Here is a 27,115-nt window from a genome sequence, read left to right on the forward strand (position 1 = left end):
CCAACAATAGTGGTCAGGTGATCTACATTCAACTTCTAAAAATAAGCGTATACAGCTACTAGGCTAGGGGAATGTCCTCATTGTAATAGCCTGCAGGGACACATTAGTGTGGATTGCAAATTATTGGTAATCAGGTGCCCAAGTGGTGAGTTGGGCACCTGATGTGACTAGTAGCTGATTGCCTACTACATAGGAATAAATAGTGTCATACAGCTACGACTAGCAGTGGTTTGGGCGTCGGGCGCCAGGGTTGGGAAGCTTATTTTAAGCGCATACAGGGAGTGTTAGGTATTAGGTTGAGGGGGGGGGGGGGAGGTTGTTGGGCTTTTAGAATGGGGGGATAGGGTTAGGCAATAGGTGGAAGGATTCTTTTTAGGCTCTTAAAAGGGGGATAGGTTTAGGCATTAGATGGGGGTTTATTTTTGGGCGCTAGGAGGGAAGGGTTCAAGTGCATACGCATGTCAGTTTTGGCAATTGCTACCTGATCCAGTATCCCATATATGTGGTGCGAGCTCCTGTGGCCTGTTTAGCTCCTGCAGCTATCTGTTCTTCTGGGATCCGCATCCTCTGCTCTCTAGGCAGGAGTGCGTGTGCTCCGCCTCCTGCGTCCTCTCAGCCGTACAGCCCCCTCAGTACAGCCCTGTCAATATGGCCCCATTAGTACGACCCCTTCAGTCAGTGCAGGCTGTCAGTACAGCCCTGTCAGTACAGCCCAGTCTGTTCCTTCCGGGCTGTGTTTTTGTCCAGGCTGCACACTCCAGTACTCCAGTACTTATCTAGCTTGTCCCGTCTGTTCCGTCCAGCCTGTCCTTTCTAGTCCCTTCCATCTAGTCTATCCTGTTCAGTCCGTCCTGTCCAGTCCGTCCCATCCAGCCAGTTCTGTCCAGTCTGTCCCATCCCATCCACAGTGTCCTGTCCAGTTAGTTTATCCAGTTCTGTTAGTTTTGTTAGACAGTCCTGTTCTGTCCTCATTCCCTATCAGCAAGGCACCTCTTCTGTTCTTCTCATCACTGGCGCGGTAGTCCTGGGGTCGTGACCTGGCGAGCAAAGAAGTCCGACACCCATTAGGGGGTGACAGCCCATCATCCCTTGCGAGGTGCGATGGTGAAGACCCGTGCTTGCTTAGACTCCACGCCCTAGGACTGCCCGTATCTGTAACCAGTGACTGTGTCAGTATGGTAAATGTGTTTACGTACAGCAATTTGGTCAATTATATATACATATTTGGATTGCTTCTTATCCATACATATTTGGATTGCTTCTTATCCCCAGTCTGATAAGTTTCTCAATTGTTTCCTCAGGGTGACGCTGGAGAGCCAGGACAAAATGGAGAACAAGGAAAAGCCGGTCCACAAGGACCACCAGGACCTCGGGGCAAGGAAGGGGAAAAAGGAGATAAAGGAGAAGAGGGGACTCCCGTAAGACTCACCTAAAGATTATAATGCCTGAACTGTAACACTGGCACTGTGGGGCAATTTACTTATCTCACTTTCTTTTAGGGTGAATCGGGAATTCCAGGAAAGAATGGGGAAAGAGGCCTCAGGGTAAGAAACAATCCTATAGAGGAAACATAGTAAACCAAACACACACCCAAAAATAAATACCTCCAGACCATTCATTATATTAATATTTATATATGTATACTTGCATTAGCAAGCACTTTAACCCATTAGTAACTTAAAGTAGAGTTATCTCATTTGAGATAAGTGCACTGCTTTTGAAGTGCTTTTGACCTGTTGGCAGAACTCGGTGTGCTGTAAATTCTTGGAATGCTTTAATCTCTCTCTACTAGCAGAAAATATAGAAACTTACAGCAGAAGTTCTCTGTTATTGTCTCACACTGCCCCCTAGTGACAAGTGGCCGTAAATACACATTACTGGACTACTACTTAGAAATGGAAATGTTACAAATAAGAAATTAAAAAAATGTGCTAAAATAAATTGGACTGGAGCACTTGCAAGCCTCTAAATAAATTGTCTACTAAAGGGTTAAAAATCAGCTTAAATTATTTCAGTTTAATTTATTTCAAATGACCCATGGCTGCGGTTTCCTTTTCAGCAACCTTTAGCTCTGGGACTGGATACTCCCACAGAGCAGAGCTTATTACACTGAGGCAACAGGCACACACCCTGTATCACTGTACTGAATATACTCCCCTCAGACACTGTGTACATGTGTGCTAGAATGGAATGTATTGTAAATCTCTTTTTATCTATGTACCTTACATGAGGTATTGTTAATCTAACAGCTCTGAGTTTTTTTCCTCAGACTTTCCTTTATTTTCAAAGGCACTCCTTAGCATGGCGAGGAAAACGCCAGCGCATACCACTAAGGCTGCATCTGAAATGACCACCAGTTCAGTGTGCAGCACCTAAATAGATTTTCTGCACACTTCGCATTCAATTCAGATGCAAATCATATGCAAATCTGCTACTACTTATCATGCAAACAGTAAACTCAGGAGGAGGGGCTGGGAGCAGCTAACCTGACAGCTAGTTTCCTGTTTGCATGATAAGTAGTAGCAGATTTGCATATGATTTGCATCTGAATTGAATGCGAAGTGTGCAGAAAATCTATTTAGGTGCTGCACACTGAGCTGGTGGTCATTTCAGATGCAGCCTTAGTGGTATGCGCTGGCGTTCTCCTCGCTGTTCAACCAAATGTAAGTTACACATTTTTTTGCTTAGCTGCTCCCAAGGTTTTAAATTTAGGTGAGGTCACTTGCCCGGAGGTTTGCCTCACCGTGGCGCAAGTGTCTAGTATAATATACTTTGCATGCAAACCATATTGGAAGCTAAAGTTCCTCCTAGCTTAATAAATGTTAGCACTTGTCTTGGATGCAGGGCATGCATTTTTCAGTCTGGCAGAGGCGGTGTATGCCTGTGCGATTAACCATTCAATTGCAACATGTGTTTAGGGATGCGCAGCCTTTCCCCCCACCACTCCTTAGCATGGATCTATAGAGAGATGGTGGCCAGCCTGCCTACGCACCGCACACTATTCTGGCAGTTGGACTGTACCATTGTGGTTTAGGGAGTGATTTTGACAATTACGGAAGCCTTGAGAAATCCACTTGAGCATATGTATTGGTCCAATACCTAAGAGGTTCAAAGCCATCAAATTAATTATACCTACTGTAAATGAAAGCTGGTTAAGAAAAAAAAACTCATGTACAATGATTTGTTGCCCCAGGCAAGACACCTTGTAACGCCCCCTATCTTGGGTAACACCGTAGGCTACATTCATTACTTTTGCAGACACCAATAATAAACTCATAGAAAAATGATATTCTTAGTCAGAATAAATCTTTAAGATACACAAATTATTACCAGATCAAATATATCTCACCAACTCAAACTCCCTCCAGATAACAAACATGTTCTATCACCTTTATGGGAGTTGTGTAGCCACTTCATAAACATATACTAGTGATGTACAGCCTGGGTCTTAACATGTCCAGAAGAGATGCAATAATCAATACGGATCAATCCCGAAACAATTACAACTTACCGGTAATTACCGCATAATTAGAACCTGTCATATCATTGTTATGCTGGCCAGGCCTCCTTTGGTATGCCAATCAACATGCCCATTAGGTGTTAAAATTACTATTATTACCTTTCTTTATGGAATTATCATTGTATATCAGAATTCCATAAAACACAGTGTGCTAAGCTCTGTGGTGCCCCCTCCTGAGTGTGTCACTTCAGGCACCTGCCTGGTTTGTCTATGGCCCAAAACGGCCCCGGCTACATGGGAACATAAATGAAAACCTGTTTCAAAGTCCTGTGAACTAAAGTCAACCTGTGAAAACATGACACATGTTGCCATCATGTGACCAAGCTGTGTGGCTACGAGGAGATTCAGAGTTAAGCTGAAGGGAGGAGAGGCCTGTTGCACTGTAAGAGGTAAATAAAGAACTGGGGCCAGTACCTTTCTGCGCACTCTGCAATGGCGGCTACTGGGGAGTATCAGAGGGGAACCCTGAGGGGCGCCCTCTGACTATAAGCCCCCCAGTGACCACAGGGCCTGCTCCCTTAGTAGTTTCACCACTGATCAAACCATGAACCTTTTTGCATTTTTTGAATATAATTTTCTGGTTTTACAATACCAATCATTATCTTGCTAGGTGTTTGAGACATTGATACTTCTCCTTCGCTACAAATAACAGTCAACAATATTTTTCTCCAGGGTCTTCCAGGCTTGAGGGGTGTTGTAGGAGAAAAGGGAGACCAGGGGGAGCCAGGAGCAGATGGAAGAAACGTAAGTTATGCTAATGTCTCATGTGACATCACTGAAATCTGGGGATAGATAGTAACCCCAGTGAAACTAATCCTAATCCATGGATATTGGGCACTGAGATGACCAGTGCTACATTTGTTGGCCCTGTGCTACTCTGGCGATTTGGGTTTTGGATATAGTCTACTTTCAATAAACTGTAAGATGTTTCATTGATGCGCAAGGGATTTCAGAATGTTACACCATTAAAAATTATGACTGTTTTTACCAAATTGTCAGGAAATTAATATTTTATTTTTATTGTAACAAAACATATTTATAACCAGGCTGTTTATCTTTTTTTAATTTTGCTGCCTGAAGGAGTTAATTTTCAGGCATTCAAGTGACAGCTTCTGTCTTGTTTGTACCTTGTCTGGAATATAGTAAACATCATTGATAAGCAAATTACAGCCATAAAAGTTTTCCTGGCAGAATACTACTTCTGAGGCAAGGGATAGAAAAAGGTCAATAATTTATATATTTTGGCTCTGGGACACTTAACAGACTGCCATCAAGCAGCAGCAATAAAACATTCAGTCTACAGTACTTTTTAAATATTTAAATATAAAATAAAACCATAGGCTATCTAAACAAAAGTCGTTTAGGGAGTAGGAGAACAGATATAATTGATTATCTCATCAGTTTATTTTCACCTCGGGTTCACTTTAACTGAGGTTAGCTTTTATGGACATCGAATGAAATATTGTTTTCTGTTCTACGAACCTGAGACTAGTGAGAAAAGTCATCATACAAGATTCACCTTCCATTAAGTATTTACACTTTGGAAGTCACTGCAATAGATTTTATTAGTATAAGCTCATGTAGGAAAGTGGAAATACGTTAGTTAAACATTTTGCAATGTGTGGAGCTGATAAGATTTTTTTTTGTTATATTTAAGTGATCATTTTTCATATGTAACAAATATTGGCGTTCCGGTCAGGCTTTGGTCCCTGGAGTTCAAGGCGCACAGCTAATATACGTTAAAAATATTTACATTCATTTTATCACATCTTCACAATTATCATCTTCACAATTGCTCATTATCTCTTTAAACCAGTCTTGTGATTCACACATCCCAGCTATTTTACCTTTTGTGTTTTTGTCAATCTTAAAGATTAATGAAGTTCCTTATATTTCCACTTAGGGGAGCCCTGGAGCAGCTGGTAGTAAAGGGGATCGTGGTGACACGGTACGTACTTCAGCCCATATAGAATTCCTCAGTACCTCTTTAACAATAAATGTATCATTAAAAACGGCGAAGGCAGATATACCATAATGGCAACCAACGCTCACAAAATTGCAGCTTAGAGTGGGCTCACACTATGATGGGTTCACGCCGTGGATGGTGACATCAGAATTGCGGTCACCATCCATGGCACAATCCCCTTTTTCCACAGTAGTCCCACTGTGTCTGTTGCAACAGACATGCCATAGATAGCAAGCCATTTAGGACATGTCCAACTTTTGTCTGATAGCCTCAAAAAAGTCATGCAGGTGGAGATTTTGAGTACTGTCCATGCAACGGCCACTGGATTGAACGGATCAGTCAGGCACAGGTCTAAACGGATCCTACACTTTTTTCTTAAGTTCCTTCTTATTTGTTTTATACAAAAACAAAACACGGAAACTGTTCCCCACAGACACAGGTGTAGGAACTGAACAAGAACACACCAAAAAACCAAACAAGTCAGCCAGTTTAGCCCCCCTCCCTCAACCACTGATGGATCCTAGACTAAACATAGGCTCTGTTGACTGTAGTGTGAATCTAGCCTTAGCCATGCATTATGTCATTGTACATGCGTCCATAGAACACGTCTGAAATGTAAACAGGATGCATTGCAGTCACTTTGCTTGATCAACCACATTACCTGAATCCTGTTATGTGGCTAATGCTGGCAGTCATGTTGTATGAGAAATAAGGACCTGGAATGTATAGCAGAATGTGTTAGTTGTCTATGAATGGGCAACACCAGTAAGACAGAATAAGGTAAGAAGTATTGGCAAGTTACTGTACCCCATTCCATTTGTTTTTCTTTACTTTACTTTTTAGGGGCCCCAGGGACCACAAGGAGTACCAGGAAAACCAGTAAGCTTGCTGAGCTGATTTTATTTCAGGCCTACCTTCATTTTCCATTTCTTCTTCTTCCTACTCCTCAATATTCTTTTTTTTCCAGCTTCTTTTAGTCTTTCTTTCTTCTATATATATTTTTTTTTTTACAGTCCCCTCTATTTCTTTAATTATTATTATTTATTTTTCCTGATCTCATTATGTTCTATTTTTGCCCTGTCATCGGGCAGCACGGTGGCGTAGTGGTTAGCGCTCTCGCCTTGCAGTGCTGGGTCCCCCTGTTCGAATCCCAGCCAGGGCACTATCTGCAAGGAGTTTGTATGTTCTCCCCGTGTCTGCGTTTGTTTCCTCCGGGCACTCCAGTTTCCTCCCACATCCCAAAAACATACAGATAAGTTAATTGGCTTCCCCCTAAATTGGCCTTAGACTACAATAAATACACTACACGATACATACATAGACATATGACTATGGTAGGGATTAGATTGTGAGCTCCTCTGAGGGACAGTTAGTGACAAGAATATATTCTCTGTACAGCGCTACGCAAGATGTCGGCGCTATAAATACTAAATAATAATAATTATTGCTGTCCATAAGTTCTTTTTTTCTTTCTTTCTTCTTCTTTGTTATTTTTTTTTTTCTTTCATTTATTTTTCTTCTTCTTTCTTCTTTCTCCCTCTACTTCTTGCATTATTATTACTATTTATTTATTTTCTAAACTTATTATGTTCTACTTTTTTTGACCTGGCATTATTGCTGTCTGTTTTATTGCACTCCTTAACTCTTATTATCTTTCCTCTATTTCTTTTTTATTCTACTTTCTTTTTTTCCCTCTCTACTTATTTAATCATCATTATTTTTATTTATTTAATGTCTAAGCTTATTATGTTGTATTTGCCCCCTGGGATTGTTGTAGTCACTTTCATTGCACTGCTTACTCTGAGTCAGGATGCCTCTCTTTCTTACCAAGTTAAATCTCTTATTTTTAAGGGTTCTATTGAAACTTTGACTGCTGGAATGAAAGGGGATAAGGTACGTGCCTAGAAGCAATAAACACTGTGTTATTGCTAATGATTTTATTCCTCAAAGAGGATTTGTAGTGAAAAACTGTTTGATATTTCTATAATATTTTGCTTATTTAAAGGACCATTATAATGAAAAATTGCAAAATGTAAAATACTATAAACACATACAAATAAGAATTATGTTTCTCCCAGAGTAAAATGAGCCATAAATTACTTTTCTCCTATGTTGCTGTCACTTACAGTATTTAGTAGAAATCTTACAGAACTGGCAAGTTTTTGACCTGTCCATCTCTTCATGGGAGATTCTTCATACATAATTTATTATGATTATTATTACAAAAGCACTCCCTGGAAAGAAGCTATACACCCCCCACCAAATGATAGCTCACTCTGCTGCCACACAAATTTCATCCGAATTCTTATCCAAGCCCCAGCCAATGTTTTGCATGGGGGCATAGTGTTTCTAGTTACGCCCCTGAGTGGGAGGGAATTCTAGAGGCCCATGAGAAATCCTGTACACATGAGTGGGAGGAGGTAATTCTGTATGTGATCATAATGCATAACTGAGGGGAGCTGAATGCTTTTTTTTTTAGACACAAATGTTTACTTAGTGCTTCTAGGACTGTCAGAATCCAGTATAATATATGATGTGTGACCAACATGGCACCTACCCCATATTTATCACTTCATCAGGCAAAGAGCATGCAAAGTGCAATAATGCAAAACAACCAAAGGGGTCGGATTTGCACTCTTCACCGCCCAAGGCCACTGTCAGCAGCCACCCCCCTTCAGTATAAGTTACCAGATGTCTCCTCCCCTCCTCCAATTTAGGTATCCAGATGATCCTTCCCCCTCCCTCCAGTATATGTAGCCCGTTGGCCCTTCCGGCTATTATAGACAGCCAGATGATCCTCCCCCCCCCCCCATACATCTAGTATAGGTAGCCAGATAACCCTTCCCCCCTCCTGCAGTTTAGATAGCCTGATGACCCTCCCCCCTTTCCTCTAGTATAAGAAGCCAGATGACCCAGTATAGGTAGCCAGGTGACCCTTCCCGCCCCTTGATCCTGTGGTGCCCAAGGCCATGGCCTGTCTGGCCTTGGCTTAAATTTGGCCCTGTAACCAAATGGAAATCATGCTTATCTTAGTACACTAGATGAAACGTGAGATCTGATTATGCTATATTCCAAATGTCTGTTTTTATGTAATGCTAAGATATATTAGAATATGCAGAGGTTCACACAAATGATGCTGTGGGCCTGGGAAAGGTGCAGAGATGGACAGCTAAATGAATAGGATGCATGGATCAAACTGTTATGAAGAAAGGCTAACTAAATGAAATCTATTTGTCACTAAGAACGTATGTTAATGAATACCTCAAATCAAAGTACATGCAGAGGTGACGATGACTACTACCGTACTACTACTTCTTCAATGAAGGGCTAATTCAGCAGCTGAATAAGTCCCCTAGGTAGCCTCGGGTGCAGTTGTAACACCTTCATCATTTCACTATGGATTAAAGAGAATGGTTTCATTTCCAATAACAATAAAATAGCTTTCTTCAGAACTGGTTCTTGTGGATACAGTAGATAGTGTTGAAAGGTTGAAAGGTTTTGTGGGTGTGTACAAGGGGGGAAATATAAAAAGAGCTACCTATAATATAAAATGTGGAATAGTCTTCTTCCAGAACTAGTTCTTATGGACACAGTAGTTTTGTTTGTTTGTTTTATTTTTGGGGGGTCGGGGAGGGGTATTTTTTTTTTATTTTTTAAACATATTTTATTTGTTTTTAGAAAAAGCTAAATTTCCATAACATCCCAGATGTTCAACATTCAGGACACCCTTGAAGCACTATCCCTATCAGGGCTCTTTGACAGTAGTTTTATTTCAATAGAAATATTTAGTGGCAATATAAAGAGCTACTTATTGGCAATATAAAGTGGCAATATAAAGAGCTACCTATATTAGGGGCGTAACTAGAAGGGAGCAGCCCCTGCGATTGCTCGGAGGCCCAGTGCTGTGGGGGCCCCAATTATTAACATTCCCTTCCTCCAATACAGGGGACTATACTTCAGATCAGGTGTTTTGTAGCTACACTTGTTATGGGTTTGAAGATCCTGATGCCCACACTTGTTTTATGACTCTTGTGAGATGGGCCCCAAGGCTGTGAAGGGCACCAATAGGAGGCAAGGGAAAGGGTATGAACATTGGGGGGTCCCATCAAAGTTTCACTGGGGGCCCTATGAATTGATTTTATTCATTGACCAAAAATTTTATTGAAAAATGGTAATGGTACAAAATAACGTAAAATACAGGTTTGATGTTATCACAAAAAAAAAGGTACAGAGTACAGAACATGTAAGTCGCTATGCAGTGACAGTACAGATTCATAGCAACCATGAAATATTCGTACAAATAAGCAAGAGAGAGGGTTTAAAGCGGAACTGAATATTAAAAAAAAACAAAGTGTTTCACTTACCTGGGGCTTACGCCAGCCCCTTGCAGCCGTCCTGTCCCACGCTGGTCCTCCATGATCCTCCATTCTCCCATCACCAGCTAGTTTTGTTACCAGCGAATTGTAAGTGGACGGCAACTGTGCCTGAATGCCCCGAGCCACACGTATTTTCTTGATTCGCGTGGCCCGAGGCGCGCAGGTGCAGTTGCCGCGTAGATGGTAACGAAACTAGCTGGTGGCGGGAGAACGGAGGGTTCTGGAGGACCAGCGCAGGACAGGAAGGCTGCAAGGGGGCTGGCAGAAGCCCCAGGTAAGTGAAATACTTAATACTTAATACAAGAAACATTAGGAGAAAAAAACATTCATGTGTAAACTGTGAGGTAGTCATACAACCAAAGTGTATGACTGCATTTCAAGCATTGGCATTTGTGAGCTAGCAGTCCCATATTCTATTACATTTAGTTGGGCAGCCCCTGTGTTGATACAAATGTTTTTATAAAGGGAAGGGAGTGCTTAACTTCATTTTTCCAATCACCAACTGTAGGACTGGTTAGGGATAACCAACGAAAAGCAATGGTCCCATGAATTGTAGTTACGCCACTGACCTGTGTACAAAAGTAGGGCAACGTTGGAAAGCACATTGGGCCAAGCTTTAGAAGGGTTTTTCATGCTCTGCAGCCTCAAACTCTTTATGACCTTCTTCTGGGTTGGCAGTTTTTTTTTTGTCAACAGTTTTCTTTTAACATTAGCTGAATTTTATTGGAATGGTTTCATTGAAAATTAAGCCTCACTAATCCTATAAGTATTCATCTAAATTCTGAATGGACTATGCGTTATAAGATGCCACATAAGAACTTAGCTAGAGATATGTTCCTGCTACCCAAGATAATCTTGGAGCAATACACGTAAAGTTATGACTGGGCTTAATAGAGATCGACTGAGGATTCTTGAGCTTTACATTACTTCTATTCAGGAGGAAATTTGCACTAGAATATAGGTCTAGCTTATTGATAACTGGGATTGCTTAACCACTTTACCACCAGCGGTGAGGAAATCTCCGTCCCTTTTTCCACCCTGTCAACACCAGGGACGGAGATATAAGCACCTCCCGCCGCTCCAGCCGCTGTCCACGCTCCCGCTCGCTCATGCGCGCGCCTTCGTGCACGCCGCCGCCCGCTCGCCCAGAGATCAATGAACGGGAAAAAACTTTCCCGTTCGTTGATCTAAGCCCCCCGCAATGATCGGCTGCTTCTATGAGAAGCAGCGCGATCATTGTGGAAAAAAAAAGTTTCCCAGCCTCATAACACTTCCTGCAAGCGTACTTCCTACGCTTGTAGGTCGCATAAACAAAACGTTACTGTGGCCATCTTGTGGCCAAATAGTAAAACTACACCCTAAAGCATTTTTCATATACAAATACATTTGTTTTACACTAAAAATTAACTCATTACCTCCCACACTCTCCAATTTATTTTTTTTTGTAATTAAAAAAAAACAAATTACAATAAAAAAATACATAAATAGTTACCTTAGGGACTGAACTTTTTAAATATTTATGTCAAGAGGGTATAACACTGTTACTTTATAAACTATGGGCTTGTAATTAGGGATGGACCTTTATTTCCAAATAAAATATTGGCGCCAAACATTGTGATAGGGACATAATTTAAACGGTTTTATAACCGGGACAAATGGGCAAATACATTTCTTGGATTTTAATTACAGTAGCATGCATTATTTAAAAACTATAATAGCCGAAAACTAAAAAATAATGATTTTTTTCCCACATTTTTCCTATTTTCCCATTAAAACACATTTAGAATAAAATAATTATTGGCATAATGTCCCACCTAAAGAAAGCCTAATTGGTGGCGGAAAAAACAAGATATAGTTCATTTCATTGCGATAAGTAATGATAAAGTTATAGACGAATGAATGGAAGGAGCGCTCAAAGGTGAAAATTGCTCTGGTGCTCAAGGGGTAAAACCCTTCAGTTGTGAAGTGGTCAATATTCTATATTTTTGAGATGTTTTTTTTTTGTTTTGTTTTTTGTTTTTCTTTCTCTGCCATACTTTTGATGTGGTATTTTACATAAGTGTTTTGATGTTGCATTTTACTTGATAAGTGTTATTTATGTTGCATATACATTTGGCTTCAGTTTAATGTGCACACAGATATTCAAGTTATTATTCAGTTGAGTACTTTTGCTTGATGAAGTCATTAATATACAATGTTTAATCTTCTATTATTGCTTCAACTATATGAATTGTATCATTATTTCTTGTATGCTTAAAACTCAATAAAAACAAGAAATAGAAGAAAAAAAAAAGAAGCCTCGCTATAATGTATAGCTGCACTTACTGCAGCTGCAGTTACTGGTGTTGTAACTTGTGAGACATATTGGAAGCCTGAACAGTACTTTGTACTTCAGACTTATTCTCATAATGCTGAGAGATCTCCACCAGCCAACCACCCTTATCTATAACTCTTTTATACATGTAGGGAGACGCGGGGGACCCTGGAGAACATGGCATGAAGGGACAGAAGGGTGAACTTGGCATAAATGGCCTTGCTGGAGAGAGGGTAAGTACCACATATACTAACTATGCTCAATGATATTGTTTTTAATGATTTCCAATCAATACATTTTACTGTTAAATAAGCATGTGGCCCCCAGTGCCATCAAATTTGGCCCGCAAGTGGTTTCCCCACTTTGCCTTATGTTGAGTGCTTAGCCTACATGGCAAAGTTCTGAAAATATGAAGAGGGGCAGCACAAGAGTTGGTGTTTTTCACCATACTTGAATTCTGGATGCCTCTTTGTATGCATGTGATAGGACTTGATAATTTATGTAAGGTCACTAGACCACCGAGGATGCTATATTTTGGAGGGGGAGGAAAGGCGTTCATGTTAGTATGCCATTGGTGAGATGGGCACCAGGAGAGCTGAATGACGGCTCTCCCTGCTGCCGCTAATCTCCCCAGCGGCGTTCAATACTATTCCCCCTCTGAATCGTCGCAACTCGAAGGGAGGTGTAATTCAGGATCTGGCGATCGCCGGAGCCCCGAATTGCTCCTACGCACCCCCCGCAGCATAACATTGCTGTTATGGGGTGTCTGGTTTCAACACCTGGCGATAAGTGCAGTTTGCCAAAACCACCTACTTCTAGAGATGAGCGTAATGGAGTAATAACGATTTCGCGAAATTTCGCGTAATTAGTGTAATTACGTTTATGGCCGTAAGTACATAATCGTAATGAAGAAGGATTTCGCGAAATTTCGCGTAAGCGTAATTTTCGCGTAATTTTCGCATTGCAACGGGTATTACGAAATTAATGCGTATGGTCATGCTCCCGAAGCGGAAAAGTTGACGCATGTATCAATGTTAGGTAGCCGCCGACTTTAAGGGTTAATAGCAAAGCCCCCTTAAATGCTAAGAGCCTCAAATTTGGAGAATATATTAAGGAGATCAGGAGGAATAAGAGGAAATTTTTTTTTTTCAAAAAGACCTTATAGTTTTTGAGAAAATCGATTTTTAAGTTTCAAGGGCGAAAATGTCTTTTAAATGCAGAAAATGTCAGTTTTGTTTTGCACAGGTAACAATAGTGTATTATTTTCATAGATTCCCCCAAGTGGGAAGAGTTTTACTTACTTCGTTCTGAGTATGGGAAATATTAAAAAAAAACGACGTGGCGTCCCTCCTCCCAGACCTCTTTAACCCCTTGTCCCCCATGCAGGCTGGGATAGCCAGAATGCGAAACACCGGCCGCGTGGGGCTCCGCACCCTGACTATACCAGCCCGCATGGTCCATGGATTGGGGGGTCTCGGAAGGGGAGGGGCAGCCAAGCTTTCCCCTCCCCCTCCCAGCCCTTGTCCAATCCAAGGACAAGGGGCTCTTCTCCACCTCCGATGGGCGGTGGAGGTGGAGGCCGCGATTTCCTGGGGGGGAGGTTCATGGTGGAATCTGGGAGTCCCCTTTAAAAAGGGGTCCCCCAGATGCCCACCCCCCCTCCCAGGAGAAATGAGTATAGAGGTACTTGTACCCCTTACCCATTTCCTTTAAGAGTTAAAAGTAAATAAACACACAAACACTTAGAAAAAGTATTTTAATTGAACAAAAAACATAACCACGAAAAAAGTCCTTTAATATTCTTAATTAACCATTAATACTTACCTGTCCCTTTAAATAAATGATCCCTCGAAATAGCCTCGGAAATGTTCTATCAGTTACAATGTAACAAAGTTATTACAATGTAACAACTTTGTTACATTGTAACTACGCCGCACCCGACGTCACTCGCCGCCGCCGCATACGCGTCTGCGCTGCACACATTCCCGACAGAGCTCTGAGCTATATAGCTCAGAGCTCTGAGAAGCATCTTTGTATTTTGGCTCCAAGGAGCCCCATTGGTCCTTAGCAGACCAATGGGGTTCCTTCAAATCAAAAGGAACCCCATTGGTCTGCTAAGGACCAATGGGGCTCCCTGGAGCCAAAATACAAAGATGCTTTAGAGAGCTCTGAGCTATATAGCTCAGAGCTCTGTCGGGTCCGTGCAGGACGCTAAGTCCCCGCAGCTCCCGCTGTCCACCCCGCCCACATCTGTCACCCACATGTCACCCACATGTGGGTGACATGTGGGTGACATGTGGGAGAGGCGGGGAGGGCAGCGGGAGCTGCGGGCACTTAGCGTCCTGCACGGACCCAACAGAGCTCTGAGCTATATAGCTCAGAGCTCTGAGAAGCATCTTTGTATTTGGGCTCCAAGGAGCCCCATTGGTCCTTAGCAGACCAATGGGGTTCCTTTTGATTTGAAGGAACCCCATTGGTCTGCTAAGGACCAATGGGGCTCCTTGGAGCCCAAATACAAAGATGCTTCTCAGAGCTCTGAGCTATATAGCTCAGAGCTCTGTCGGGAATGTGTGCAGCGCAGACGCGTATGCGGCGGCGGCGAGTGACGTCGGGTGCGGCGTAGTTACAATGTAACAAAGTTGTTACATTGTAATAACTTTGTTACATTGTAACTGATAGAACATTTCCGAGGCTATTTCGAGGGATCATTTATTTAAAGGGACAGGTAAGTATTAATAGTTAATTAAGAATATTAAAGGACTTTTTTCGTGGTTATGTTTTTTGTTCAATTAAAATACTTTTTCTAAGTGTTTGTGTGTTTATTTACTTTTAACTCTTAAAGGAAATGGGTAAGGGGTACAAGTACATCTATACACATTTCTCCTGGGAGGGGGGGTGGGCATCTGGGGGACCCCTTTTTAAAGGGGACTCCCAGATTCCACCATGAACCTCCCCCCCAGGAAATCGCGGCCTCCACCTCCACCGCCCATCGGAGGTGGAGAAGAGCCCCTTGTCCTTGGATTGGACAAGGGCTCGGAGGGAGAGGGGAAAGCTTGGCTGCCCCTCCCCTTCCGAGACCCCCCAATCCATGGACCATGCGGGCTGGTATAGTCAGGGTGCGGAGCCCCACGCGGCCGGTGCTCCGCATTCTGGCTATCCCAGCCTGCATGGGGGGCAAGGGGTTAAAGAGGTCTGGGAGGGGGGACCCCACGTCGTTTTTTTTTAAATATTTCCCACACTCAGAACGAAGTAAGTAAAACTCTTCCCACTTGGGGGAATCTATGAAAATAATACACTGTTGTTACCTGTGCAAAAAAAACTGACATTTTCTGCATTTAAAAGACATTTTCACCCTTGAAACTTAAAAATCGATTTTCTCAAAAACTATAAGGTCTTTTTGAAAAAAAAAATTTCCTCTTATTCCCACTGATCCCCTTAATATACCCTGGGAATTTGGTGTTCCTAAACTTTAAGCAGGCTTTGCTATTAACCGTTAAAGTCGGCGGGTTTTTAAATGTTTACATTTTTCCTTTGAAACTTTAACATCGATTTTCTCAAAAACTATAAGGTCTTTTTGAAAAAAACATTTTTCCTCTTATTCCTCCTGATCTCCTTAATATATTCTCCAAATTTGAGGCTCTTAGCATTTAAGGGGGCTTTGCTATTAACCCTTAAAGTTGGCGGCTTTTTTATATTATACGGAGCGTTACGGTTTAACGCGAAATTACGGTAGCGTTTAATGCGAAATTACGGCATGAACGAAACGCGAAATTACGCGTTGAAAATTACGCTTACGGTATTTTCAATTACGATTTTAATGGCAATTACGCTACTGTAATTTCGCATCGTAATCGCAAATTTCGCATGCGTAATTTTAGTAATGCGAAATTACGAAAATTTCAGCTCAACTCTACCTACTTCGAAGGAAAGTACTACACCACTAGAGAAGCCACACAGTGGCCAGGGAACTGTATAGGGGGATGCCATTAGATACCAGGGAAATGTATAAGGGAGGCGGCCACTAGACATTAAGGTTGGCCTGCAACTTGGTCACAATTTTCAGTTTTGGCCCAATTTGAGTTTGACGCCCTTGAAATAAAGTAGAAATAGCTATGTACTTATGTAGCAGTTATTTTGTACTGAACCCACCCTGGATATTGGATGTCCCTGGTTCAGAAATCTCCCAAAACTGTATGACCACCTATAAAATCTCTGAACAGAAGTGTTCCTTCAGTTGAATATCTTTTCTAGATGCAAACATTTTATTGATTTATATAGTGCCATCATCAACTGTGGTGCTGTAAAGAGTAATAAACAAGCAGGTACAGGAGGTAATAGATAACATAAGTGTGATCATGAGCAATGCAGACAGTTAAATAACAAGACATACAGCAAAGAAAGTATATGTTTGCCCTTTCTATAATAGAAGGTATATGTGAATATTTAGATTCACATGAGCAAAAAGTAAACCCCATAATGCATCACTTCAGGAGCGAATACGCAGAGCATTATTTTATGTCCTTGAGAAGCCATGTGTACATCCAGAAGTAATGCCTATAGCCTGTTATAGGTGTCCTTTAATGCATTGCAGTTTTTCATAAAATTCATGAGGTGTTTAACGTAACCATCCCCAGGATGAGTGTTGAAAACAACAATATGAAATGAATATATTTATTTATTTCCGGCAGGGTGGAGAAGGACCTAGAGGACCTCCAGGGAATCGGGTATGTTACTGCATTTTTAGGAGTTATATAAATCAGAATTCTCTATTTTCCCCTTCTTATATTGAAAGAGTGGAATTGTATGGCAGTGTTAACAATGGTGACTACATATGAGGATACCATACAGAAAGATGAACATGGCATATTGGTGGTAGTTTGGCCTCCTCTGTACTCGAACTGCCATTTTTTGTGTGAGGTTTATTTGATAGAATATTTTTTTCCCTAGGACCTCATTTCAAAAAAAAGTTGGGATGTTGATGATTTTTAAATTGTGCACGCGGCAAAGGGAAAACAGAATATCCCATAACTCAGCAACAGACCAGATGTATTTCAAAATTATGAAATTAAAGGAATACCTTTGATACCCAAGTGTTCTAAAATGACAGTGTGCAAATAATGTCTAAGTAGCTGTGTAAACATTTTCCTACTTTTCATGTTAAATATCAGAGCAGTGGCGTAGCTAAGGAGCCGTGGGCCCCGATGCAAGTTTTATAACGGGGGCCCCTCAAGCACTCTATACATAATTTATACGGTGCACCAAAATCTGCCAATGGCAACTACAGAGTCAGAGGTGCAAGAAGGGAATGGGGAACAATTTGTTAATGATTACCACTATTCAAAGTATCTATGGAAGTGATTACTATGAGCACAGGACCAATAAAGAGCTAATACTGTAGTTGAGGGAGAGCGCTTCGGGGCCCCTCTGGCCCAAGGGCCCCGATGCGGTTGCTACCTCTGCACCCCCTATTGCTACGCCCCTGTATCAGAGGCAAAAGCTGTAATTTATTGAGTGTAGGATTTAGCTATATTGGGACAAATAAATTGCAGAAGGGGTGTCTGCTTCAATGCACAGCCAGAGTTGCATATCAGACTACAGAAAGCAACTATCAAACAGATCAAACTCTGAAAGCAAAAACAGTATGAAAAGCTGTGACAATTAGTTACATTTCTTCTGCTCTCTTCAGACACTTCAGTCAGAAACACAGGACACAGGATCTGCAGCTGTTGGGAGCCCTCTTCTCTGTCACACACAGAGCTACACATAGAGTTAACTGATCAAGTGTGAGGGGAATTTCCCCTCTCCTCATGGCTCAGTCAGCCCTCAGTTTTGGCGTCAGTAAAGTTTGAATGTATTTTGCTAACAGTAAACAAAGAAGTTGCTACTAAAATGTATACACCAGTACTTAGCAGCACTTCCCAAACAATTCCTGTGTCAAATGAAAAAAATATGTGAATCGATAGTATTCCTTTAAACTTTATTGACAAATTGCAAGACATGGGTAAAAACAATTTAAAAACCCGAAATGGGGTAAAAGGGTGGGACCAGTATCAAGTAAACAATTATCAGGAATTAAAAACAAAGTTTTGCATAAATAAATAAATAAATATTATGTATATTGTTTTGTTAATGTTTTTATTTAATTGTTTCTTTGCGATTGTCATTAGTGGTTAATTTTGTAATTTTGAAAGATCTCTGGTCTGGTGCTTATTTATAGGATATCTGTAACGAATGTGGAATTGTCTCCGTGGTCAGCGCACCAGACGTGCGCTGACGCGGCGGATTTCCTCCACAAGCGTATAATTGAGGACACCCAGGCTAGGTGCTATGCACCCGCAGAGGGCAATTCCCACCGGCAGATGGCGATGTGGAGTGCAGGCGAACACAGCCGCTGCACAGCCACAGATGCCAAATGGGAATTGTACAGATCCAGGACAAGGTACAATCAGGCAGGGCTGGATAGCCCACAGGGAACAGAGCAAAGGGACAGAACCAATGTGTGCCCACCAAACTAGTCTCCACCCAGCAACGGCGAACACACAACGGCGGAAATGAAGTAGGAAACGCAATCGCAAGAATGGCGATTGCCAATAGCGACACAAGACTGAGCAGGACAGAGCACCAGGGTAGCAAAGGCACAGCAAATCATACAAAGAGAAAGATAAGGAAAATAACAAACGCTAGCTGAACGCGAACACCGCACTCATTCGCAACAGAGCATGCGTTCGTGCGCGGTCTCCGCGTGTTACGCACAACAGAGACAAGCACGCCTAACTAACCAAAGACAAACAAACACGAAACAGAGAACGCGAGCGCTTGCTTAACGGTTACCTCATCGAGCCTACAGCAAGCGTTCGTATCAGACAAGACAGACAAATGTGAAACAGGAACTAGGCAGAAAGGATCCACCGCTCTTCCATCAGAGCAAGTGTGATCCAAGCAGAAACACAGATCAGAAGGATCCACAGCACTAGCTCAAGGCGAGTGCGATCCAGGTAGACAAAACAGAAGGATCCACAGCACTAGCTCAAGGCGAGTGCGATCCAGGTAGACAGAACAGAAGGATCCACAGCACTAGCGCAAGGCGAGTGCGATCCAGGGAAGATAGAACAGAAGGATCCACAGCACTAGCTCAAGGCGAGTGCGATCCAGGTAGACAGAACAGAAGGATCCACAGCACTAGCGCAAGGCGAGTGTGATCCAGGGAAGACAGATCAGAAGGGGCTACCAGTAACAACCGCTGTTTCGGTTAGCACCCAGACACACAGAACGACTTCCTATCGACCACCGCTGGGACAGGACAGTCACAACAGACAAACAAACAGATAAGCAATCCTAATGGCACTAAAGAAACTGCCTAGTGCAGTCCCCAGAATTACTCTAAGATAACTTGAACAAGAAGTAGCATGGCTGACACTCTCTAGGAGTGTTTACTACAAACCCTGAAGGAATGACCAGCCAAGGACTGTGGGTAATCCCAACCTTTATACTGCCAGTCATCACAGGAGGCAGGTAGGGGATTTGCATAACGAATGTATGCAAATTCCTCGGCAGCAAGCTGCAATACTGACAAAAGTCTCTCTTAAAGAGACCTGCAGAATGCAGACCTGAACAGTGGTCAAAAAGCTGCCTGTCTGCACAGGCAGCTGAGCAGATTCTCACAATATCCTAGAATTAAGACTTACATTGAATTATAAAAAGAACACATTTTTAATTGTCTGTCCATCTTAAATGAAATGGCCCAAAAACATAGCTGTGTTTCTTCATCATGTTTTTATACAGTATGTTCTGTTGTTTGCATACTAGAATCTTAAAGAACAAGTGACACCCATGCTAACATAGAAATAAAAAACACATATATAAGTAGATAAATACTAGTTCTACTTACATAACAGATGTATTGTGCTATCTACGTTATGATTCCTGTGAATTTTATAAAGGAAATGCAGAGAATCCTTTTCTAGACAGTTTCTATCTCGGTTACCTTTGAATGAAGCTAATCCTGACATAATTTCCTCCCTGACTCTTTTTTCTTCTTTTGCTAATTGTGTATTCATTACCCGCCCTCCTCCCAGAGTCTTCAGACACTCCCACTAAGGTCTGTACTAGGAAGTGCATTGTCTTATGTCATTAGAAGGAGGGGGAAATAAAGAGGAGGTATATATATTTTAGATAAAAAGACCCCCCAGCATGCAACTGTTTTGCCAGCCGATGGCAATGGCAATTAAAGGGCCAGTGCTCCTAAGTTATGTGATAACTCCAAACCATAACAGCAGAAAAAGTTTTGAAAATGTTGAATGCACGATTAGCATCTTTATCACTTAATACACTCAGACCAGTCGCCGTTGAAATTTGATTTTTAGGTGAGAATCCTGCTTTAACTTGCAAGTGTGGATGCAGTGAGAAATCATGTGCACAGGCAGTGGTTTTCTAGACAAATTGTGTGCACACTGCACAGGCAGTGGTTTTCAGGAGAATTTTTGAACTTACACATCTGGTATTGGCTTTCAGACTTGGCCCTCGCGCACCAAGATTTCTTCAGATTCTCTGAATCTTTTGATGATATTATTTTACTGTAGATGATAAAACCCCCAATTTAGTTTTAATTTTCCATTTAGGAATAATATTCTTAAGTTGCACTAATTGCTTGTGCATTGTTTCACAGAGTGGTGTACTCCTCCCCACCTTTACTTATTTATTTTTATGTATTTAAGTATTTATATAGCACCGACATATTACACAGCACTGTACAGGGAGTATATTGTCATGTCACTAACTGTCCCTCAGAGAGGCTCACTATCTAGTCCCTACCATAGTCATATGTCTATGTATGTATTGTGTAGTGCATATATTATAGTCTAGGGCCACTTAGGGATAAGCCAGTTAACTTATCTGTATGTTTTTAAGATGTGGGAGGAAACCTGAGTACCCGGTGAAACCCCACGCAGACACAGGGAGAGCATACAAACTCCTTGCAGATGTTGACCTGGCTGGAATTCGAACCGGGGACCCAGCGCTGCAAGGCTGTTTTCATACCCAGTCATGGTACTGACCTACAGCCAGGCAACCTAATTAGATGCCAGATATTCAACACAACTTTTCAGTGTTTTTATTTACTTTATGGTTTTGGGAAGATGTTGCACACATTATATATACTATAATTATATAGTTGTTGAAACAATACATTTTTTGTTTCACACTTGATATATTGTCAGTTAAACATAGGCTTTTTGCATTTTTTTTAATTTACATATCAGTGTCCCATCTTTATTTGTAAATAGTGTTTCATTAAACTTGGAGTCTGCCTCTGCAGAGAGCCCCGGATGCTGTGCACTCCCTGCTGCTCATATACTGTACTGCAGAAAAGTCATAAAATGTCTGTCCCACAGAGACAGATACTTCTAAGCTGTGATTTTTGTGTGTGTCTTGCAGGGGGATCCTGGAGATCGCGGAGGTCCTGGTGAGAAGGTAAATAGTCTTTAGCCACAGAATATCCACTGCAGAGAGGATCATAACTCTGTAGCAATAGTTGCAGACAAAGCCAACAGTGGGCCCTTGCGCAGAACACATCAAGGGGGTTCCATGGAAGTGGCCATGGTCATAACAGATCATGGGTGGATCTAAATAATGTTGATAACATAAAAGTACATGAACCTTGGTTAAATTTTGTAGGCATTTTTAAAGTTGATTAAGTGCCTCTATGATGTCTCTGTTGTTATTCAATCACTATCCATTCAAGTCTGACTCTTTGCCACCCCATGGGCCAAGAGCATGCAGGCCCCTTCATCTACTTTACTCTACTCCGTTTCGAAGCTTGACCAAGCTCATGTTTGTTGCTTCCATGAAGATATCTAGCCATCTCATTCTCTGTCTTCCCTTCCTCCTTTTGCCCTTGATCTTTCCCAGCATCAGGGTCTAAATAAGCTAAGATGTCTAGTACACACCAAATTAGTACGCTATTTTTCTGAAAAAATCAGAGGCACTCTAACTAGATAAGCCACAATTTTGGGCACAGAAAGACTTGATGTAGTGGTACTTCGTACCCACAAAACACATTGTCTGAAGTGTGTTCATAAACGTTTGCCTTCATAGATGGTATTTGGGAAAGAAGTAGCTCTTACTGTCCCATCTTAAAGGGACTCCGAGCAGTGCGGAAACTATGGAAAGATGCATATCATTTTAAAGCTCTCTTTCTCCTCTTTCTAATGATATATAAACCACTGCCCTACACCTTTTAGTTTTCGCAATTTTCGCGATTGAAATTGCTGCGGCCGCGATTTCAATCGCGAAAATAAAGAAAACTAAAAGGCGTAGAGCGACGATTTAGGGGTCGCCAGAAAGAGGAGAAAGAGAGCTTTAAAATGATATCCATCTTTCCATAGTTACATTGTATTACACAGGGCGACTTTTTCTGCTGAATGGAGCTGCTGACTTTGAGAAAAAGTCGCCCTGTGTAATACAATGTAACTATGGAAAGATGGATATCATTTTAAAGCTCTCTTTCTCCTCTTTCTGACGACACCTAAATCGTCACTCTACGCCTTTTAGTTTTCTTTATTTTAGCGATTGAAATCGCAGCCGCGGCAATTTCAATCGCGAAAATCACGAAAACTAAAAGGCGTAGGGTGGTGGTTTATATATCATTGGAAAGAGGAGAAAGAGAGCTTTAAAATGATATGCATCTTTCCATACTTTCCGCACTGCTCGGAGTCCCTTTAAGCTGAATGTAATCTTTTTTTCTTTTCCTTTCTGTGGAGCCTCCATTGATACTTCTGTTTCAGTTGTATTCATTAAAGAAAGGCGCAAAAAAATGCATGAATATAAAACGTAAGAAATACAAGTCATATCTTAACATATAAGCATTAATAGAGCAGAAAGCTTCATAATAATTACATAAAGCATAGACTGTATACTTTCAACATAATGTACAGAGAGAGATACATTCAAATGAGACCAGTACCAGGTGGAACCATAGGGAAGGTTGCCCAGGGTCAAATGGGTGTTGCCCTTACTGAGATGACCCTAGTAAAGACCATACCCCTGGATCTCCCAGAAACTCCCTCCCCCATACCTATTCCGACCTCTAATAAAGAAAGGTCTATAACACCATGAAGTGGAACATCTAGAGGCCCTATAAAACCATGCTGAGGAACTTCCGGAACCTCTATAACACCATAAGGAGGAACCTCCATAACACCATGAGAAGGAACCTCCAGAGCCCCTATAACACCGTGACGAGGAACCTCCAGAACCTCTAGAACACCATGAGAAGGAACCTCCAGAGCCCCTATAACACCGTGAGGAGGAACCATCTTTAGAGCCCCTATTACACCATGAGGAAGTACCTCCATAGCCCCTATAACACCATGAGGAGGAACCTCTAGAACCTCTATAACACCATGAGGAGGAAACTCCAGAACCTCTATAAAACCACGAGGAGGAACTTACATAGCCCCAAGGGCAGTTCCTTTGCACAATATTACAGGAAGAGCCACTTATCCTTATAACCATAAGATGGAACATCCGGAGCCTCTCTAACACCATGAGGAGAAACCTCCAGAGCCCCTATAACACCATGAGGAGGAACCTTCAGAACCTCTAGAACACCATGAGAAGGAACCTCCAGAGCCCCTATTACACCATGAGGCAGAACCTCCATTGCCCCTATAACACCATGAGGAAGTACCTCCATAGCCCCTATAACACCAGGAGGAGGAACCTCTAGAACCTCTATAACACCATGAGGAGGAACCTCCAGAACCTCTAACACCATGAGGAGGAACTTCCATAGCCCCAAGGGCAGTTCCTTTGCACAATATTACAGGAAGACCCACATATCCATCTATGCTTTGTCATGTGTGTATTTATGCCAAGTGTATAATGTGGAAATGTAATAATATAGAACTGTAAAAAGCACAGACCCTTTCCTTGACAACAATTGTGTAAATACAAAGTTTGTTGCAATTCCGGTTGTTTCCACAGCAGACCCAGTGGCAGTGTTGTTGTCCTTCATTCCACCGGATCCTGTGCTAACAAAATCCAGATTCCCAGTGGCATGAAGTGCATTAGCACAGACCATGAGCACCGTTCACCGACAGAGACTCCCAAAGCAATTTTTTTTCACCCTGTTTGCATGATGAAACCATAAGAACCACATTTATTTTTTCAAGGGAGAACGTGGCCCTCCTGGGGCTGATGGAAGAAATGGACTTGATGGCAAGCCGGGACAGGCTGGTACCCCAGGACTGAGAGTGAGTGAAACAACCAAATGCCAATACTTCCTCTACAGCATGCTGAGAAGGGAATAGAGCACAGCCTCAGGGACAGACGTTTTTCTAGTCCTGTAGGCTTTGGTTTACTAAGGTTGATTTTTAATTCTTCCTTTCTTGTTCACTATAGGGAGATGCAGGCAAGCAAGGAGACCCTGGAAGAGATGTAAGTGTTTCAGTATTTTTGGGCATGATACCTGAAATGTCATATAACATGATGAGATAAATATGTGTATGTGCAGTCCCAATCCTACTTAGAAGAAATCTGTCTTGGGTTCTAAGTGACAGTTATATGCGGTTGGGCTGTAAAGTATGACTCACTGATAACAAACTAGTGGTCATAAATCATGTGTGGCTGAGAAAAACATATCTAATTGCAGGAAACACGTTCCTTTTTATTTATTGTGTATTTAGATAGTGCCAACAGCTTTAGATAATACTTAGTCTTGTCACTAATGGTCCCTCAAAAGGGCTCACAATATGAACCCTACCAGAGTCAATTATCTGTATATTTTTGGGATGTGAGGGAAAGCCTGAGTGACCAGAGGAAACCCACGCAAACACAGGCAGAACATTTTAACTGCAGACTTAGACATTTTCCTGCCCAGATCTGAACCAGGGTACCAGCCCTGCAAAGTGGGAGCGCTCTTTACTGCACTACTGTGCAAACAAGTTCAGTTGTTCAAGATATGTCTGTAGGGGAGCTGAATCGCATAAAAAAACTGCTAGCTGAATAGCATAAAAAACTACTACCATGTACCTGAGACAGTCAAAACTTTAAATATAGTCTTTAACTTTTAAATACAAAATAAGACTATGGGATCTCAGGAAACTCCTATTTAGGATCAGTTATAAATCTCATCCGTTTATTTTTACACTTTCAGTAGCTAACGTTCAGTGTTCCATTCTAGTGAAGCCCTCCTCAGTATTGTCCAGGGCTGAGGATAAGTCCCTGTGTGTCCGGTGGGAAGGTGTTTTGAATAGGATAGTGGACTTCTTACAACAACATATTTAAACATTTGACTAATTTCTCTGACCTTTCTATTTTCAGGGGCTTCCAGGACTTAGAGGGGAACAAGGACCTCCAGGCCCTCTTGGCCCAGCAGGACCACCAGGGGTGGCGGTAAGCATAACACATGACCAATGCTTCGGATGGTGCATATTCTGTAGTTATGTAGCTAAATGAAAGAGATAAAAAACACAGGGGCACCGGGAGCCCGATCTGTTGTAGTATTGTCAGGCGATTTTGATTGAAAGTGTATATAAGATAGCTGTATACTCAAACTTTTTGGATGCTAAATACAGCAACACCACATGTAGGGAAGTACAATTTTTACTCGGCCTTGGTATAGGTTGCGACTCCAAAAATGAAATGAAAAATTAATGATAAGAATCGTAAAATTTCAAACCCCCAACGGGTGACTATGTAGAAAGAACAATAACTCGAGGCACCCAAAAAGATATAAAATATTTAAAAACTGTTTAACCCATTATCTCGTTTGAAATAAGAGCATTGCTTTTGACCTAAGTTGGCAGAACTGGTTGTGCTGTAAATTCTTGGAATGCTTTGATTTCTCTCTACTAGCATAAAATATAGAAACTGAAACCAGAATTCCTCTGTTATTGTCTCACACTGCCCCCTAGTGACAAGTGGCCATAAATACACATTACAGCAGTACTAATAAGAAGCAAGGAAATGTCACAAATAAGAAATAAAAAAATGTGCTCAAATAAATTGGCATGGAGCACTTGCAAGCCTTTAAATAAATTGGCTGCTAAAGGGTTAAAAAGAAGGAAAGTGTTGGCTTACCTTTAAAATCAGACAGATCAATTTCATACATTTTATTCACATCCTGATATGTACATGGAGATGTTGTTATACCCTGTTGTGCTAAAGAATAAAAAAATATTTTTATTGAAAACAAAATAAAATTCACAATTAAGCATAACTGGACAACACATTTCACAGCTCTTGGCCGCTTTCTCAGGTCAAAAACAGTACTTTTAGGTATGTGCAACAGGACCTAAACGGCGGTCAGAGTCCTGTTTCTGAAACCTAAACGCTTAGTGTACCTTCTGCATTGGAAAGTAAGCCAACACTTACCTTCTTTTTAAGCAATTTTCAACAATTTTATATCTTTTCGGGCACCTCAGGCACCTTCACATATATATATATATATATACTGTATATTCACATGAAAATAAAATAAAATACTTGAAATAAAATTTCTGTTAATTTTTGTAAGGTCTAAAACTGAAATAAATACACTGAGGGGTTTTTTTTTCTTTTTTTTTTTTACAAAAAGTGGCATTTTACCCTTGTAGGGAAGGTATATTATAGTTTTTCATTATTTTTTCATTATTTTCTTTATTGACCTATTACTAAACAAAATATCTTTATTTTATTTTTATTTTTTTCCTAAAGAAATATTCTTTTCTTGCTATTAACCGGAACATGTGAAATGATGCAAATCGATTATTTACTTATCATAGCGCCACCTTCTGGTTTCACTAAGTTTGGTATCTGTAATGCAAAGATAAGTCTGCAGTGAACAGTGGAGGTTAATTATCAGTCCCTAAGTCAGACTTGCTTTTTGGTCCCTTTTATCCCCCTACACATTCCTAGTAGTTTGGGTCACCCTGAGCTGCTTGGTTACTCTGTTGTACTCG

General features: G+C 41.4%; 1 protein-coding gene across 1 annotated transcript in view; it reads left to right on the forward strand.

Annotated features, from left to right (window-relative positions):
- COL7A1 (collagen type VII alpha 1 chain) overlaps positions 1 to 27,115 on the forward strand; it is a 331,680-nt gene that overhangs the window by 212,144 nt on the left and 92,421 nt on the right. The window contains exons 54-65 of the mRNA XM_068254821.1: positions 1,302 to 1,418; positions 1,500 to 1,544; positions 4,193 to 4,264; positions 5,424 to 5,468; positions 6,330 to 6,365; positions 7,338 to 7,379; positions 12,329 to 12,409; positions 16,865 to 16,900; positions 21,609 to 21,644; positions 24,347 to 24,427; positions 24,576 to 24,611; positions 25,497 to 25,568. Coding sequence (XP_068110922.1) covers positions 1,302 to 1,418; positions 1,500 to 1,544; positions 4,193 to 4,264; positions 5,424 to 5,468; positions 6,330 to 6,365; positions 7,338 to 7,379; positions 12,329 to 12,409; positions 16,865 to 16,900; positions 21,609 to 21,644; positions 24,347 to 24,427; positions 24,576 to 24,611; positions 25,497 to 25,568 — 699 coding nt within the window. The remainder of the gene's footprint in view (positions 1 to 1,301; positions 1,419 to 1,499; positions 1,545 to 4,192; positions 4,265 to 5,423; positions 5,469 to 6,329; positions 6,366 to 7,337; positions 7,380 to 12,328; positions 12,410 to 16,864; positions 16,901 to 21,608; positions 21,645 to 24,346; positions 24,428 to 24,575; positions 24,612 to 25,496; positions 25,569 to 27,115) is intronic.

Source organism: Hyperolius riggenbachi, chromosome 9 (genome assembly GCF_040937935.1).
Source record: "Hyperolius riggenbachi isolate aHypRig1 chromosome 9, aHypRig1.pri, whole genome shotgun sequence".
Classification (NCBI taxonomy): domain Eukaryota; kingdom Metazoa; phylum Chordata; class Amphibia; order Anura; family Hyperoliidae; genus Hyperolius; species Hyperolius riggenbachi.